A 19,245-nucleotide genomic window follows, 5' to 3' on the forward strand; every position below is an offset into this window, starting at 1 on the left:
ATATGATCACAAAGAGATTCATAATCTTGATCTGCATCTGACAGAAATGCAATACCCTATAGAAGCCTATGGGCTTCTTATCGTCGCCCGCCGTAGGCGCCAACCCCACTCCAGCGAGTCCCCGGCATACAGTACATCCATCAAACTCCACCTCCCCCTAGCAACATAGCTGGAGGTCCTTCCGGCTGCATGGGGTAGGAGGAGGTGGCCAGGACACCGTGACCTGCTTCTCTGCCCAGGGATGTGATCGCATTGCTGCGGTGGCCTGGCGAGGGGTGGTGATGTATTTTAATACATCCCGCCCTTTGTGAGCTAGAAAATATTGTTTTCAGGTTTTTGGAAAAATGTTGAAATGCCAAAGCTCTTTATTACCAGTAAAACCAAAAAGGATATCACTGAAAAGGAGCCAGCTGAAGAGGAGGGACCCACTTCCTGGACCAAGGCAAAATGCTGTTGTGCAATCCTCACCTCTGTGCCCACCGATCTGAATGACTAACCATTTTGACTCCCCAGCAGCACATATTTAGAATAGACCCCTGCTCCATGGTCATGTGAGGCTCCATAATCATTGTCACCCAACCCTACAAAAATCATTATGGCCCTGAGTGTGGCAAAGCATGGCACTGGGTGTGGCAAAGCATGGCCCTGGGTGTGGCAAAGCACTAAAAGGTACCTTTATCTGTTGTCAATCTCTCACATAAAATACAGTCAAATATAATAAAACCTTTATTTCCAAAGTCAATAATTTGTTTTACCTCATTCATATAAGAGCGGCAGAGGTAATACATATAACATTGGCTTATACACTACAGAAACGCATGTGGCCACATCTTCAGATGCCTACTACTACAAAGATGGGTGAATATGTGCACCGAGTAGCTGCCAAGTCTGCATCAGCCCAGGTCAGCCCACACGGATTTCAAAAGATTACCTGTCGTGACGACAGGTAATCTTTTGAAATCCGTATACATATCTGTATACATATAAAATCTCAGTTACAGTATATTCCTTTTCCATCAATGTCCCAGGTCTAACCTAGGATGTGGGTCCAAAACCAGGTTCCAAACCAGGTGAGACACTAGACCAGGGGTAGCCAACTCCAGTCCTCGAGAGCTACCAACAGTTCATGTTTTCCAGACCACCTAGCAGGTGCACAGACGCACTCTTTACTCACATTTAGAAAAAAAATCCACAGGTAGAGATAATTACCTAACTTGTGATTCTGTAAGGAGACCTGGAAAATGTTACTGTTGGTAGCTCTCAAGGACTGGAGTTGGCCACCCCTGCACTAGACAGACCCTTTTCCATCACAATGCTGACCTGTGTTATTCCCAGATTGGCACCGTTCACACTGCACACAGATGACATCATCTCCTTGAACCAAGATATTGGGCGGGATGCTATATAGCAGAAATGCGGTAAAAACCCCGTTTTCGGGGTTTCTACCGCATTTCTATATGCTATATGCCCCCTCCGCAGTGTCAGCGCTGCGGAGGGAATCGCCAGCTAAAGCTGGCGAATCCCTGCAGAAGCCTATGGGCTTCTTACCGCAGCGCTGTTTGAGGGATCAGTCACGGATCCCTCCCAGCGTGCCCTGCGGCCGGCGCCGGGGTCTGCGCATGCGCAGATGGACTCCCGGGTCACAGACCCGGAAGTCCAGCGCCGGCACCGCATCGCAAGGGACAGCGCTTACCGCAAGAGCTGTCCCTTGCATGAATAACGGCATATGTTATAGCATATGCCGTTATTAATAATGCGGTAGCCGGCGAAGGGGGCCGCGGATGTTACAACATCCCGCCCATTGTCTCTACGCATTCTGTGAAGATGTCCCAGATTCAACAACCCAGTATATCAGTTTCCACTGCAGTCTGCCAGGGTCCTTCCCTTGTTAAACCCTACTAAGTGCTCAGGAAGGATTCCTGGGTGACTGGATCGGGGTGGAGCCGTTTCCACTGTCAAAAATCCTGTGTTGTTGTGCATGTGCAATAACCCAGGATTTCCAAGTCAGGGGAGAATGGGTGTAATTGTAACATACAAAAGCTTATGTCGTTTTGTAAGGCAAGCATAGGATTACTGAGAGCTCTTGTAATGCGTGTTTCTGTCTATATATAATAGAAGTAATTTTCCAAACTAGTTCACGTTTCACATCCTAATTACACAACTATTCATATTCCGAGAGCTTGTCACACAGCTGAATGTGTATATTATTTTAAGCTTGATTATCACCATCTGGTGACCGTATGATGTGAACATTTGAAATGATCTTAAATGCACACTAGTGACATATTTCTAGAGACAAGTGAGTATAATCCCCTTTCAGATCCAGGCACATCTGCTATTTTTGTTATTTATAAAGTTCCATGAATTAGTAAGACGAGAAAACGATCTTAATTCAACTGGTGAATGGAGGGTTATTGAAATTTACAGTAGAAAAAAAAGGCACTGTCTAAAAAAAAAACACACAAATTTCAAAATGATTAAAAGCTGAAATTATATGGCAACTCATGGTAAAGACAATAGTCCAGGGGTGGCCAACCGGTCAGAGGTAAAGAGCCGAAAAATATCGGTAGTCAAGCTAAAGAGCCGACATCATGCGCGCGCCAAAGGCGCATGCGCCAAAAAAAGGGGCGTAGTCTATTTTGACCCCTTGGGTGGGTGTGATACAAATATGCCTCCAATAGTGCAGTGCCATATATATACATATGCCCCCAATAGTGCCAGATACACATATGCCCCCCCCACAGTGCCGGGTATGCCCCCACAGTGCCAAAAAGCTGGTATGCCCCCACAGTGCCACAAACTGCTATGCCCCCACAGTGCCACAAACTGCTATGCCCCCACAGTGCCACAAACTGCTATGCCCCCACAGTGCCACAAACTGCTAGGCCCCCACAGTGCCACAAACTGCTATGCCCCCACAGTGCAAATTTCCCAGCAGCAGCACTCACCGTTGTTGCTGCTGCTGCCAGGCGGGGAGAGGACAGTCTGGTGTCCCCCTGCAGTCCTCCTGTCATGTCACCGATGGGAGGAGAGCACAGCACACCACGTGTCTCCTTCCCCCTCACTTCCCTGTGACTGGGCCGCCCACCAATCAAAGCTCACTGGCCGGCTCCTGATTGGCTGCTGGCCCACAAGCTCTGATTGGCGGACGACCCAGTCACAAGGATGCACAGTAAGGGGTAGGAGACATGCGCGATGCGCGCTCTCCTCCTCTCAGAAGGAGAAGGGATTCAGGGAATCGGCAGCAGGGAGGACTGGGACAGACGGTGGGCGGCGGGCAGCAGTGGGAGCAGGAGCCGCACTTTACAAGGGGGAGAGCCGCATGAGGCTCAAGAGCCACAGGTTGGCCACCACTGCAATAGTCTGTTGATTATATATTCAACAAACAGGGTTTCAATACACTCAGTCAGATTTTTATTAAAATAAAACAATACAATTTACAAAAACGTAACGTCAAGAATGATCAGAAGCAACAGCGTGTGTATAATGTGAGGCCCAGTGTGTCAGCCAAGGGTACTTATGTAATATCTGGGCTCCCGTTTTTCTTATGAGACCGCGTCCCCTCGCGGGGCTCGCTGCGCTCTCCACGCTTCGGGCACGGTGGCTCGCTACGCTCACCACACTATATAAAATCAACTCCATGCGTAGTTGGATAGTAGGGGTATTAAAAAATGGGGTGCATTTAACACAGGAGCCCAGATAATACATAAGTACCCAGCCAAGTGTATCGGTCGAAAGGTTTCCAAACTTATGGGGATATTTAATTACCCATGATCATTGAGTCAGAGTAGAGAGAGTGTAAAAACTAGACTCCCTCCCTATGTTGTGTCAGCCTCCTAATTTCCCCTATGCTTTACTGTTTTAGACTCTTTCTGCTACTTCGGTGTCTGTTGACCACTTTACCTTTTGTTTTTTTTTCACCCCATTGTTTTACTGATGGAGCACAGTGAGGTAGTATGATATTTTACATTGTAGTGTAACTTATAAAGGGGTCAGTAACATAGTGGTGAGTGTAGTGGGATCAGTAATGTAGTAGCGCCAGTACCAGATTAAGGGACTCCTTAAGGGTCTTTTATGAGAAATGAAAAAGTTATGTACGGTATAGAGGGATGAGTAATGTATTGGCGGGTATAGGAGAGTCAGTAATGTCGTTTCAGGAAACCACCTATGGAATGGATATAATCAATGAAATCCCAGGAGCTTGTTTTTAAGTCATATGGATGGTGTCAAACAGGTGGTGTCTAATCCTCTATATATATATATATATGTCTAGTCATCTATATATATATATATATACACATATATGAGTCTAGTGTCCGTGAGTCTCCGAAACACTGCTATCTGCTGGCAGAGAGTGAAACCATCTCTTTCTCACATATGCACAAACACAGAAGGTAGCAGACTAGCTTTCGAAGCTGTTGCTTCAAGCGGGCTTACTAGTAAACTATAACTACATAAAAAAAGTCCCTAGATGATGTTATTGCTGCTAGCACCATCATATACTGTATTTTCTTAGCAAACAGCACTTACATATTACCTGTGGACTTGACCAAAAAATCTGTTTCACTTGACCCAAAATGAAATGAAAAGCAGGAGGAGGACAAGACTGATTAGGTTTTATTTTTGTTTTCATTACTGTTCTACGGCAGTTTGCAAGTACAAATAAAGCAGACATCAATTTTTAAACAAAGCTATCTACAACCTAGGCAATTATCTGATACATCAACACAAATCCTTCTTCCCATCTACCTTTACATGACCTATTGGGGATTGAATGCCTGTAAGCACACTATACTATAAGTACAGATGTTTATGTCTTATCGAGCATCTAGGGTCTCATTTCCTCTTGTTATAAATTATTCAGAAACAAATGTGATGGTGACTCCACAAACTTTCTTTCTCATCACATGCCTGTGGGAGCACAGATTTCTGTCAGCCCTCCCAGTGACAGCTGCTAAGATCACCTGCATCAAGGCACGAGCAGTCTTTATTCACTGAGCAGGCAGCAGCACTTAATACATGGCGGTGTGAAGAAAGTCTCATCTCTTCTCGCTTTGGGTTAAGAAACAGTAACATTCGTAAATAATCGCTGGAGTTTTATCCTCTCTTCCAATCCATAATAAGCAGTAACTTGCTACTGATTCAATTGCAAACAATTCCTTATTTATTTATTTGACTAGATTTAGGCAGATGCTCAAAATTTCAATTTTATGGGCAAGATCTATCATATCTGCTATAGCGTACAGGTGGCATTGTTGCCGAAACAACCAATTATATTCTTGGTACCATTTTATGGATCCCAGAAGATACATGCTAGTAAAGGTGGCCACACACTAGTGCAATTTAGGCCGCCTTCACCCGAGTCTGACCGATTGGGCCGAGAAATCAGGTAAAAAAATTTAGCAATTCGATGCACGGTCCCGCATGCACTGGATCGGAGCCCCTAGATCGCAAGTGCTACACGTAAGATCTGTCCGATCAAATAGCCACTTGCTGGGATCACATGCAATGTATCACATGCAAAAGGATGCGATCTTGCCTTCTGGGAAGGTCCCGGGCGCCTCAAGGGGGATCGACTGGCTCTACACTGCTGCTGTTACTATGGGTAACACTGTTTTAGATGCTTTAGTAAATCTACCACAATGAATATAAATGGTATGTGTATCAAACCTTCTAAAGAAGAGAAGTGGAGACATTGCATGTGGTAACCAATCACCTTCAACCTACTGTGGGGGAGATTCTCTAAGTGAAAAATGCGGTAAAAACCCTGTTATCTGGGTTTTTACCGCATTTTGGGATGCTGTAAGCATCCCCCGCCGGGTTATGCGATGCCCCATAGAAGCCAATGGGCTTTAACCGCAACCCTACGCCGCCCCGCGCCGCCCCCTCCCCCCTCACCTGTGTCCGGGCAGCACAGAGCTGTGCTGCCCGGACCTGTGACCTCCTCCCTGCACTGATCCTCTTCCGGGTGCAAGGAGGAGAGCCCGGCGCAGCAGCAGCAGTGCCGGGTATGTGAGGGAGGGGGGAGCCGCCGGGACCTGCTGGGACCCGGCGACTATCACCGCAAAGGACAGCTCTTAACGCAAGAGCTGTCCTTTGCCTTAATTATCGCATATGTTACAACATATGTGATAATTAAATATGTGATGGGCGGTGAAGGGGGGCGGAGATTCTTAGAGAATCTCCCCTGTATCACTTACCAAGTACATTCTATCAAAAGTTAGTTAGAACATTAGTAGTAGGGATTGCAGTTTATTTAAAAGAAAAAATACAATGAATTATGTGCTGAACCAGTGTTACTAGCAGTAGAGAGGTGTCTCTGGGATAGGAGGGAGGTGTCTCTGGGAAGCTGGGGATGGTATATAGTCATTAGGATGACATCAGTGAACTTGTTAACACGCACAATACCTATAGTCACTATATACATTGTGATTTTTAACAGTCACAATGACAGCATTACAGGGTCTCGGTTAGGGTTAGGCTGAGGTTTAGATTAGAAATGTTATGGCAACATGCTAACTATTGAAATTATGATTATGTGGACATTGTGCACATTTATCTGTCACGCCGACATAATGGCCATGTCAACATTTTGTACCACAAAACAACTTCAGAGAATCTGTATGGTTCACATTCAATCAACTGTGCCTATGTGAGATACCCGGTCACACCCCACTTCTGCCTCTTTGGCCTGAGAAGTCGCTGCAGTGTTTGGTAATAGCTGACTGATGTGCAATATTCACATTGTACGCATACAATAATAACTGTAGTCACACCTATTGCATTGCATTTGTCAAGATGCAATTCGCCTTTCTTTGGTTTAGTTCCAACGCTAAACTACCAATAAACAAACTGAACAGCAAACACGGCTTATAGCAGACATTGAGACCCATTAGGTACATAACCGCACAACATAATATTCATTCCATTGTTTTACTGTTCCAAAGATATGTCATTTTGTACATTATTAAAATATGGTGCCACAATTGTAACTTTCGCCAGAAGCCGTATGTATGTGATGCCCTCTCTGTGCCTTTAGTATAATATGATTGACAACTAACTGCTCCAGCCTCTAATTTACTTCTGCACTGCAAAGCAAGATGTGAGTTATATAGAGGACAGGAGGCCATGCTTCATGCCATAGGAGTCTGACTGACTAGATCAGGACAGGTCAACCTGTGGCTCTCCAGATGTTGTGAAACTATAAATCCCAGCATGCCTTGCCACAGTTTTAACACTCCCTTATAGCAAAACTGTGGCAAGGCATGATGGGATTTGTAGTTTGACAACATCTGGAGAGCCACAGGTTGGCCAGGCCTGGATTAGATCATGTATTGTAGGGATTACAGATCGCTTCATATATATAATTTATTGTCTTGTAAGTAACAAGAGGATGTTTATAAACCAAATCAGTGTTTTAAAAATTCAAGATTTTCACTCGGGTTTAAAAGTTCTAATATCTATCTATCTATCTATCTATCTATCTATCTATCTATCTATCTATCTATCTATCTATCTATCTGTAAAAAGGGGGGGGGGCGGGTACTGTTAAGCGCTTCAACCCAGCTGGTTCTGATTTATTTGGAGATAGTCCAATGTTAGTCTCTTGTGAGAATTTTCTTCTTCCAAAACACAACCCTGTGTGACAGGTGGCTGCTGAATTCTCCATTAAGACGTTGCTGAATCACCTCGGGGATTTTTACTAGGAAAAGAGTGAGAAACAGCGCTCTCTAGTGTAATAGGTAAGTATCCAAAATGTTGGAAAATGTTGGAAAAGTGCGTACTGTGTTTAAATGATTTCAGTGCTCATCAAATAGTGATCTTTGTTATTCGTCCTCGTGATTACAAGGATATACCCGGATATTGTAGAACAGACCCTTTTAGTAGTCTCACACGAAAATTTAAAAGTGAAGTTTATTAAAGTGCATAAGTGATAAAAATAAATAAAGCTTACATGAAAAGTGCTGGGGTAGAAACAGGCTGCTCTCAACGTTTCGTCTCTTATGCTCTCTTACATAGGCTGGATTATATATAATCACATATACCCTATAGATTGTAAGCAGGGACCTCCATGTCGGTCTGTATCTACCAAGTTTGTTTTATCACTGTTGTTTCCAATTGTAAAGCGCAACGGAATATGCTGTGCTATATACAAAACTGTAAATAAATTAAAAAAAAAAAAAAAAAAAAAATATATATATATATATAATAGAGCCATTACATATTTATGTAACCATCCTATTCGTACCATTGACAGTTATGTAAGCACAACTGCCAGCATACATCATACTTGCCTACCCTCCCGGAATGGCCTGCCAGTCGTCTACTGCAAATTGGGTCACCGTCCCGGTAGGTGGGCAAGTCTCCTGCATTGCCCCCGCAGTCCTTGCAGCCCCCTTCCCCACAGCATTAAAGTCCTAATTTCATAGGGAGGGTCTAAAATGACGCGATTCGCATCATTTTAGACCCTCTCCCAAACCGAGGATTGACGCTTTTTGACTTTGGCTTGTGACGTTAGCCTTGCCCCGCACCCCTGACTATCCTGCTTAGATGGCAGGATTTTGCCCATAAGCATAGGCAAAACTCTGCTCAGCACAGATCGCTCTTATTCAGATCTGATCGCAGTACAAATTTGTTCTAAAAATGGAAAGAGTAAGATTTGTGTGATTTATTTTGTTTCTGTGCAGGGTAAATACTGGCTGCATTATATTTACATACCTCCCAACTGTCACGATTCCGTCGGGACAGTCCCGATTTTCGGGTCCTGTCCCGACGTCCCACCCGTGGCAGGCATTGTCCCGCTGCGGGGGGTGGCAGTTGGGAGACCCCCCAATCTAGTAGAATAGACGCTGTGCGCATGCGCACAGCGTCTATTCTCGTATGAAAATGAGGTCGCGGCTAATTAGCATAAGCCGCGCCCTCATTTGCATACGCCCCGTCCCCTTTTCGGGCGCTCGCTTCCCTATTTCATCTGGACACAAGTTGGGAGGTATGTATTTACACTGCAATTTAGATTTCAGTTTCAACACACCCCACCCAAATGTAACTCTATCTGCACATGTTGCATCTCCCCCACCTTCAGTGCACATGGTTTTTCTCATTTTGAGAACAAATTTGTACTGCAATCAGATCTAAATAAGGCCCACAATGCGGGTGCATCGAGTGTGTGCCGCGATGTCTGCTGAGCGATCTGTGCTTACGGGGCATTATTGATTGCTTTTAGCTAAGGAGGCCTACACATAGGGGCAAATGTGCTGAGCGATCTGAGTGATGCTAGATCGCTCAGCACACAACGCTGCACAGCAATGTATCCACGATGTGTGCAGAGAGATATGTCAGGGCCATTGTTCTCCAGTGAGAACATTGGCCCTGACTAGCGATCTGACTACATTTATCCAGCATGCAGGATCTAAATCGCCCAGCGATAGCAATGCGCTGGGCCGCACGACGCTATCGCTATGGCCCCTACACATGGAGAGCTGTAGGGGCATTTTCTAAACGATCTAGTCAGAACGCTTAAAAAATGGGCTGAAATCGCCCCGTGTGTAGGCCCCATAACGTTGTAAGAAAGTTCAAGAGTTTCTTAATATATAATTAAATATTTTTATTTATTTTTTTCCTTTTCGTACGTAATACACTGTGCCCTTCAAAAATTAACACCTTTCTGTACTTCAAAAGAAATGCAAGGAAACAGCAGAACTGGTTGAAGTATTTACACTTTTAAATGTTAATGTCAGCATTGATTTTTTGCTTGCTTCCACTCTGCTTCTTAAGTAGGACAATACAAATCACTGCAGGGCTACAGTGTGATGGAGATGAGGAGAGATGTTATGAACCATCTTGCCTGTATAAGACACTGAAAGAAAACTGACAACTGGTGTTTAGTGAGTTTCTGCAATCACCTGTAAAAGAAAGGGGCAAAAAACGAGGTAAGAAGTCAGGGGAGTCATGCTCTAGTATGAGTGATATTTCTTAAATTTGCTTTTAAAAGACTGGACCATCATATTTGTATTGTCTGACTCTGCCTAATGGTGACATCTACTGGAGGACAACTGAATTACAACAAAAATTCCAATCATCGATGTCTTAGTTCCAATAAAAAGATACAGGGTTCAAGCAATTCTATTTATGATAAAACATATTTATGATAAAACATATATTGCTAGCAACCAACTTTTGCCTCCATAATGACCACTATCAGTACTCAGCCCCATGGACCCTAAATAATGTATATGCAACCTATTTCAATAAAATAAGTGAAAATACTCTACCAGTAATGGGGTTTTTTATTTATAAATTCTTGCAAGGCTGCATAACATAAAATATATATATATATATATATATATATATATATATACACACATACATATACTGTACATACACAGTAGAAATTCAATTGAATCAAGGTTTTAATAGCGGTCAATATCTTACATTGGTAGGCTGTTAACATTTCGGTCACCTTGGGGGCCTTTGTCCAAACAAACAACAGCAGCAAGTAGGACTCCATCCACACCACACACAGGTTTGTGGTGTGGAAGGAGTGTTGTTATTGGTGAGTGGTGTTATTTATGTCTACTGTATTTATCGGATTTATCTCCTTGGAGTTGAGCACCGCCGTGTTGGCTTGGATGTTATAGGTGCAGACTTTTTGGACATTTATATATATACACACACATTTTCATTTGGATATTTCGGTACTTATGTATTTTCTGGATGCCCGATTTTTTCATTGCATGCCACTACTTAAGGCATGCGATGCGATTTTTCATTGTAAAGACCCGATTTTTCATTGTATAGTCAACCATGGGTGATTTCATACCCCTACTATCCAACTTCGCATGGAGTTGATTTTATATAGTGTGGCGAGAGCAGCGAGCCCGAAGCGTGGCGAGTGCAGCAAGCCCCACGAGGGGATGCAGATTACTTTACATGTATTCTGCGTCCCCTCGTGGGGCACGATGTGCTCGCCACGCTTTGGGCTCGGTGGCTCGCTGAGCTCGCCACACTATATAAAATCAACTCCATGAGTAGTTGGATAGTGGGGGTATGAAATCACCCATACAATTAAAAACCGGGTCTTTACAATGAAAAATCGCATCGCATGAATTGTATGCCACTATATTGCATGCAATGCGATGCGATGGAAAAATCGGGCGCCCAGATATTACATAAGTACCGATATTTCCAGTTTGAGCATTGGGAGTTCTTTGTGTCAAGAAACCACCATATGACATGGCGCCAGACCGGGAAGTGGGTGAGGCTGCATGAGGATGCAACGGGAGAGGTTATTCTGATTCAAATTGCCTCACCATTACACCCCCCACTTGCCAGCATGATTTATTTCCTGGACCTCACCACTAGGATGCCAAAGTATGGAGGATAGATTTGTAAGTATACCCATAGCCAAATAGAAATAATGGCAAAATAAACATACAATAGTGAATATAGAGAGCAGCTGACTCATCTCAGCACAAAATGTGTTAAATGCATAATGACTTTTTATGTTGCTTTCAGAAATGCCTCCAAATATAACGAATAGATGGCAGAGGAAAGATGATCATGGCAATAGGAAATGTACTGTACATCAATTATTAATACAAACTACAGGAATGCGAAGAACTCTACCAAGTAATGTACACTTGAACACCGTCCAAAACAGTGTCACAATGCAGCAGAGATTTAGTATTAGACATGTGATTAGGGGAGATCATTAGCAGTCTCTGTCCTGCCATTTCTAGATCTTACCAAGGGGCTGATTAGGCGATTTTGTCAGCAGTAAAAGTCTATTTGTATCTTTTCCATCCAACACACAGGCTTTGGGCTTCCCTGTTTGTTATCTTTACTGACATTGCTACAATATAATCCTCTGCAGCAGGACAGTTATGGTGCCTACTACATGGGGCGATTTCAGGGAATTTTCTATGCAAACTCACCAGGGGCCAGATGCACTAAGCTTCAAAAGTGAAAAAATGGAGAGTGATAAACAACCAGCTCCTACCTGACATTTTTCAAACCCAGCCTGTGACATGGCAGGTAGGAGCGGATTGCTCTCCATTTTATCACTATTGAAGCTTAGTGCATCTGGCCCTAGATCACAGGTTCTCAAACTCAGTCCACAGTGCATATTTTGCCGGACTCCTCACAGAATCACAAGTGAGATAATTAGCTCCACTTTGTGGATCTTTTCTAATGTGTCAATGAGTAATGAGTGCATCTGTGCACCTGCCGGGTGACCCTGGCCAATGTGAGCTGTGTGGGGTCATGAGGACTGATTTTGAGAACCCCTGCCCAAATCCATGTAAATCATTTGGTTTGCATAAATGTCAGAATTAGACCCATAATGTAGTTGTGGGAATAAAATAATGTGTATATTCAGGCTGATGTTACAGGATTTTAGTTTGTAGATTTTAAATCAGTTTTTTTCACGCAAGCACGTCTAAGCCTCTGCTGGTTGTAGGAGTACAAACCTGCCCCTTGTCCAAATACATCACCCCTCCTTGGCAGGCTATTTATAGTGTCATAGTCAATAATGAAACTACTACATAAAAATGACTGTGCACAAATATCTCTTGCAGTGCTACAATTCATTTATGAACATCTACAACCAAACAATGAGCAGAAATGGAATTATTTTGCATGCCACAATACAAAAAGCTGTTATAAAGCGATCTGTGGACGTTTTTAAAATAATGAGTCCCGCTTCTCCTGTATAACGAGGAGAAGCGAGCACCCAGAACAGTCAAATGTTTTAACCCCCTTGTAGCCAATAAGGAGAGCTGTTATGTTCTGTGTCCACGGCTCTGCTTATCGGTGCCTTCGGCAACACTGCACATGCGCACTTAAAAAAAAACACGGAAAAAACCTTCTCTCCCCCGACCACCTGTAATGGGCATCAGAAGGCCTAGCATTGTCAGCAGCAGGGCTAACGTTGTCCCTGCAGTTGGAATAGAACAACCCTAGCCCTGGTGAACTGATAACATTTAAAAAAGTTACCCCCATCCCCCACCCCCCCCAGTTAACCAGCCTTAAAGTGTCTATGGTATCTATATACAGTACACTATTTAAAATTATTGCAGAGATCATTTTATAGTTAACTGAAAGCAAGTAGATTCTACTGATGGATCTTGCAATTTGTAGCGTTGTATTGGCTGTAGCCAGGTGTATGTACAGTATAAACAGGTGATTACAAGTATATGCATCTTGGTAGCACCTACATTTGTAGCAGAATGGTTGCAACTGCACGGCAGTGGGCTTTTCCAAACGTGGATGGCAGCAGGGCTTAAATACATTAGCTAAGCTGGGTGAGGGTGTGTCATGGGGTGTTGTGCGTGTGCTGACAATTTACTTTCAGACTGGTACAGTATAGGACTGGTGCACATGTGCTCCGATAATACTGATGGCTAGTTTAACAAGAGGATGGATAATATCAGTTGGGTTGTATAGATGCATGCATCTTGGTATGTTGGTGAATATCTGCATTTAGTTTCATGCACACAGCATGAAACAAAGTAATATTAAAGGAGCAATAAGAGTGAATTCCCGTCTGCAGATGACCATTGAAGAATCTTATCGTTTTGTAGCCCAGGGTGGTGAAAACTCACCTTATTATTCTATTTCTTTCCCATTTATTTAAATACCGTACATAAATGGAAAATGTGTTAGAATTCACTCATTAATATATATACAGTATATATATCTGTTGAAACAGGTGGTTTACGTTCTGACCTAGATAAACAATTATACATTATAAAGAAATCCAGAAAACATGACCTGTTGAGGGTTAGATTTAAACCACTCCGTTATAGGACCTACACTGAAAGTATCAATACCATTAACAACGGAAATGCTAATAGCAGCGAATACGGGAATGACCAAATGAAGAAATGGAACATTATGGTCATAACGGCAGCAATTTTGATCTACATATTTGATCTTAAAATAGTCCTCTAAGATTGCAGCTAAATGAGTTACTGCTATTGCATAGTGCACTATAGATGCATTAAAACAAAATGTTCATACTATACTCTCTCCACACAGAAGAGAGCACTGGAAAACAACATGCTCTGTATATAAATGTTAGGACACGAGAGTAGTCTAGTGATCTGCCCTATCCCCACTCCCAGACACGGGTCCCCTGCCTCCCGAGCACTCTACAGGGAGAAGAGCTATGACGCAAGGACAGAGCTCCGAGGACTGACCATAGGACTAGACCATCTACATCACAGCGTTCCTGGCTCTCAAGCACTGATGATTCAGAAGAGGTTCCTCAGAGTACTTTCATGCAAAATGTCCACATAGCTATTTACATAAAGCTGTTAAATCCTATCCTCTCCTCCGGTTGGTATATGCAATGGCAAACGGTTTGGTTTTTGTTTTTTTGTACAATTCTATAGTGCAAAAGGCTCCATGAAACCCATTAAATGCCCCACAAGTCTTTCTTTAAGCAGCAACAGCATGAACTAAGCAAAGACACATTTAATAAATGACACAGCATGCAGACTAATTTCAGTAACAGTCTCATTTAGCTAAGAGATGAGCATAATGCTTGATAAAGCAGTTTTTGAGTGGCAACGTAAATTAGGAGGCAGTTTATGCAAATAAATAAAGTCAATCAATTTAACCCCAAAGCATTAGACCACTGTATAAAATATACCTCTAATTTCATTAATTTCACATTAAACATAATATACATACTACGTTGTTTATTTATAGAAACATTTAAGTAAAACGGTTCAAAAGTCAGATTGACAGATTTTGACTTGCTCATACAAACCCGAGACTTTACAATCTAAAACTGAACTGTAGGAGATTACTGCTGTACAATGGACTAGTGCTGGTGGTTATATAGGATGGGCGCAGAAGGCATCACGGTTAATTATAACAGTAGTCAGAACTGTGATAAAACAGATGATAGTTAGTTGCAATTGTTGCTATTGCTTTCATAGCAAATATAAAATGTGTATTTTGTAGAGGACACTGACAGTCAGACCCTAGAACACCCTCCGTGCAGTAAAGGAAGCAGCACATAGTATACTATAAGGGAGAACTGCTGACTCACACCGCTAGTATACTATAAGGGAGCACTGCTGACTCACACCGCTAGTATACTATAAGGGAGCACTGCTGACTCACACCGCTAATATACTATAAGGGAGTACTGATGACTCACACGGCTAGTATACTATAATGGAGCACTGATGACTCACACTGCTAGTATACTAAAAGGGAGCACTGCTGACTCACACCGCTAGTATATTATAAGGGAGCACTGCTGACTCACTCCACTAGTATACTATAAGGGAGCACTGCTGACTCACACCGCTAGTATAGTATAAGGGAGCACTGCTGACTCACACCATGATCACCTTTCTGACTTATACCTGCTGAATAAGGTGTGATCTTTGCAGATTTTGATAAAGGTGATAAACAACCAATCACATTAGTACAGTATATGACAGCACAGGGAGAACTATCCCATGCAAAACAAGGACATGTCACATACATCAATACCTGCCTCTGTATTTTAACCTGGACCTACCAACACACCACTCCTATGGTTACCTCCTCCTGCCAGCTCCCACAGGTTTCATGACTACATCCCTGTTCCATCACTCATTCCTCTCACATCCCCCTACACGTAACCATTCCAAAGCTCCCCATGTGCAAGCTTATTTCCCATAACCACTAATCAGGCAAACAAAAGCTGAAATATTATCTCATGTGACCAATTCCAAACACATTGCAAATTATTAAGGGCAATGACCACAACCCCGTGTAGAGTGGATTGCTAGGGGGCAATATAATTAAATATGATGTTGAGGTGACACAGGAGATCTGCTGTTGGGACCCCATAGGAAAATACACTGTGGCAGGTTAGCGTATTATGTATAGTATATATGAACACTGCCCATGCACTGAACCTCCAGCTGAAACATGCACTCTACAGTAACATTGCATTTAATTGAAATGACCAATTAGTGTCAGATACTCAGTTTCAGATTTAATTGCAGATATTGTTTCTGATTAATCATAAATGCAATGCTTTCACTATTCCTACTTCTCTTACTACTACTATTAGTAGTATTAGTAGTTGTAGTAGTAGTAGTCGTATACTTATTATAAATGACAGCAACACGAATCTCTATAAAAATATATCAAAATATCTGTATTGCAAATCTGTGCCAAAAATAGTACTAAAGACATATGCCAACCACCAGTATAAAACAGTGCTCAGCGGAAATGAAAAAATAAAATAAAATCAACTCAATTTACTGGAAGAGAAAAAAATAATTATTTCCATGTATAATTCATCATAAAAAGTTAATGTGCACTTTAATGAGTTTATAGTTTTATGGTAACATAGCATTCAGAGCCAAACTACAGCCATTTCCATAGAGCATCAATCATAACACCAAACTATTGAGAAGCCTAGGTTCTAGTAAACAACGGGGGAGATATTTGGTGTAGTCAACAAGACTGCATATACTGTATTACAACATCTACATACAGTATAACCAAATAAGAAACATGTGTAATCTCAGATCCCAAGTTACCAACATTCCAAGAATAACTGAGCATCAGCCAGTGAGCAAATATAAACTATACATCAGAGCAGGACAGCCATTGCCTGCCAGTAATGATCAGTACATGACCACAGGCAAGGAGAAGGAAGCCCTGACAGATCCATTTGTTTCAGTATGCTAATCATGTTGGTTATAGAAATGCCATACATATAGAGTACATACATGTAATGATGCATGCACTGACAGTACTGCTGTAGGTAAAGTGACAAAGTGAACTTGTGTATTTGTTCTGTGTAAGTTTCAGTGACTTTATGTGTCACTGAAAGCTATTATCCCACCAAGCAGGATGACACGGGCACCCTCCCTCACCAACTTACCTTGCACAATTTCTGGTACCGTGGAGAAGAGACTGCCATCCTTTGCAAGTGATGCAACAAAACAACAACTTTCTGCAGAGATGTTCTCACCACAGCCATCATTTTAAGTTTGCCACACTTCTGGAGCAACCTCAGAATTTGCATTATAAATGAAAAGCAGCAATCATTCCCTCATGGTCACTGGACAACCATTTGCCAGCTGTCTGAGCATGCTCGCTTCCAAATATATAAAAAAAAAAGAAGATTGCCTTGAGGAGACCAAAGCCCACACTGCTTGGAAAGACAGAAGCTGATTGCATCTCCTAAGTTTGATTTCCTGAAATCGAATCCTTATAACCCAGCTCCGGAGAAGCAGCTACAGCAGGCGGCAGAGGCAGGCTGCCTCATCCGTACACTCGCTTATCCTTGTGAATCCCATTCAATAGGCTGTGACTTTAAGAATGGAAACATTAAGACTGCAATACGTTATGGAGTCCCCCGTGTAGAGATGATGGATATACAAGTGTAGTTAATTCCACGCAGAGGCTTTGTACTGAAGGGCAGAGAGAATGAGAGATGTGTGCACCCTTCTATTGAAAGATGTGCTTTCTCCCTCAGCTAGTCTCTAACTGAATGCTGCTCCACATGAGTGAGTCGCAGGCTGGTATAAATCTTCAGAGGAGACCTGAAAGATAACTGTCCTAATTCCATCAGCCCTACAATAAATGATAATTAATGACACACAGCTACACGACAGGGCATATGCAATGCAAAGAGTGATCCTGCGAGGAGGGAATAACTGAATTAAATGAATATATTCCAACAAATACAGTTTCATTTACTTTTTCAGCCTGCGAGATCAGTGCTGCTCTTACATTGTTTACCCCCAAACCACTTTACTTGACGGATTGCCAAAAGCAGCTTAAAAGACATTTCAGAAACGGAAATCTGGAATATTCCGATCATACTCATTATAAGATTGCACATGCAACAGAAGAGAGAGGAAAGGAAAGGACTGAGTGGAGGAGGGATAGACACAGACACACTGATACTGATACTCCATGCTAAGTATTTGGCAAACAGAGATTCCAAGTTTCCCTTTACTCATCATTTGTATAAGTCTATACAGATGTGTACATAGCCATAAACATTATATACTCTCTATATAGCATCTATCATCTATAGCAAACATTACCTAATAAACCACACTGACTAAGGATTAGTGCAATTGCTTTTGCTTTTTTAGAGGTAAAGCTAGCTGTGCATCTATGATCTCCCTACTTCAATCAGTGGGTCTGGTCTACAGAGGGGATACTCCTCTCCATGTTACCCCATATCATGCATGCCTCTGACAGGTCTCAATCTGTTTGCCCGCAAACTACTTATTAAGAATTTTTTTTGCAAAAAAGACAATCCCGACCCCATCCCTAATAGCCCAGCCTCCACATCATCTGGCACAGGTCCCCTTTGGAATAGGGAAGAGGAGCAGGCACTAGCAGATCTAGAGAGCCTCCAGGGAGATGAATTTTTGGATATGTCCAGCCCCTCTCAGATGACAGACATGGGCAGACAAACAGGAACTCTTAAAAAGAAATCTAAATTCTATCCCCACTTCCAAGTCTGTCCAGTAGTAAAAACTTATGTCGACCTGGTCAGTCAAGATCTTGATCGCCTTGAACGTAATAAACATGTTTTCCAATTTGAGGATAACCTGAGCCGACAAGAGAGGGAGGCTTTGAAAATAATTAAAAGTTGGGATGACACCATTGTGAAACCGTCGGATAAGGGCGGGAATGTTGTCCTGTGGTCGCGAACACTGTACGTGGAAGAACTAGAAAAACAGTTAGGAGACCGTACATGTTACAAAAAACTTACCTTCAATCCGACCCAGGATTTTCTATCAATCTACTCCAGAATATTAGAGGAGGCCTTACATCTAGGGACCATTACCAAGTCCCAATCAGACTTCCTACAGGTCAAAGATGTTAGAATACCCACCCTATACCTTTTGCCCAAGGTTCACAAAAATGACCGAGTACCACCTGGAAGACCCATAGTGTCTGGCATAGGCGGCCTCACCGAGAAGGCCAGCCAATTCGTTGATACTTACCTCAGAGAACATGTTCTTACATTACCATCATATGTCCGAGACACTATGGAGGTACTTGCCAAACTCCAGGATGTTATACTAAACAAAAACTCTTGGATCATTACCTGTGATGTGGAAAGCCTCTACACTAGTATTCACCATCAGTACGGTGTGGAGGCAGTCCAGTACTTTCTGAACATGGGCAAGGAGAGCGACTTCAATAACTTCCTCTTACAATTGTTAAGATTCGTATTAACAAAAAACTACTTTGTTTGTA

At 42.6% G+C, this 19,245-nt stretch overlaps 1 protein-coding gene across 10 annotated transcripts in view; it reads right to left on the reverse strand.

Annotated features, from left to right (window-relative positions):
* The window catches only part of UTRN (utrophin), a 587,017-nt gene that overhangs the window by 313,232 nt on the left and 254,540 nt on the right, over positions 1-19,245 (reverse strand). Inside the window, exon 1 of one of the 10 annotated variants that reach the window (XM_083176138.1) lies at positions 16,901-17,669. The exons of 8 other annotated variants lie outside the window; for them this stretch is intronic. In XM_083176138.1, the coding sequence (XP_083032264.1) occupies positions 16,901-17,044 (144 nt within the window). In that variant the 5' untranslated portion in view covers positions 17,045-17,669. Of the gene's footprint in view, positions 1-16,900; positions 17,670-19,245 lie in introns of those variants that run through there. One more of the 10 variants, XM_083176140.1, reaches the window with a different exon arrangement.

Source organism: Crinia signifera, chromosome 3, assembly GCF_055691185.1.
Source record: "Crinia signifera chromosome 3, ASM5569118v1, whole genome shotgun sequence".
Lineage (NCBI taxonomy): Eukaryota > Metazoa > Chordata > Amphibia > Anura > Myobatrachidae > Crinia > Crinia signifera.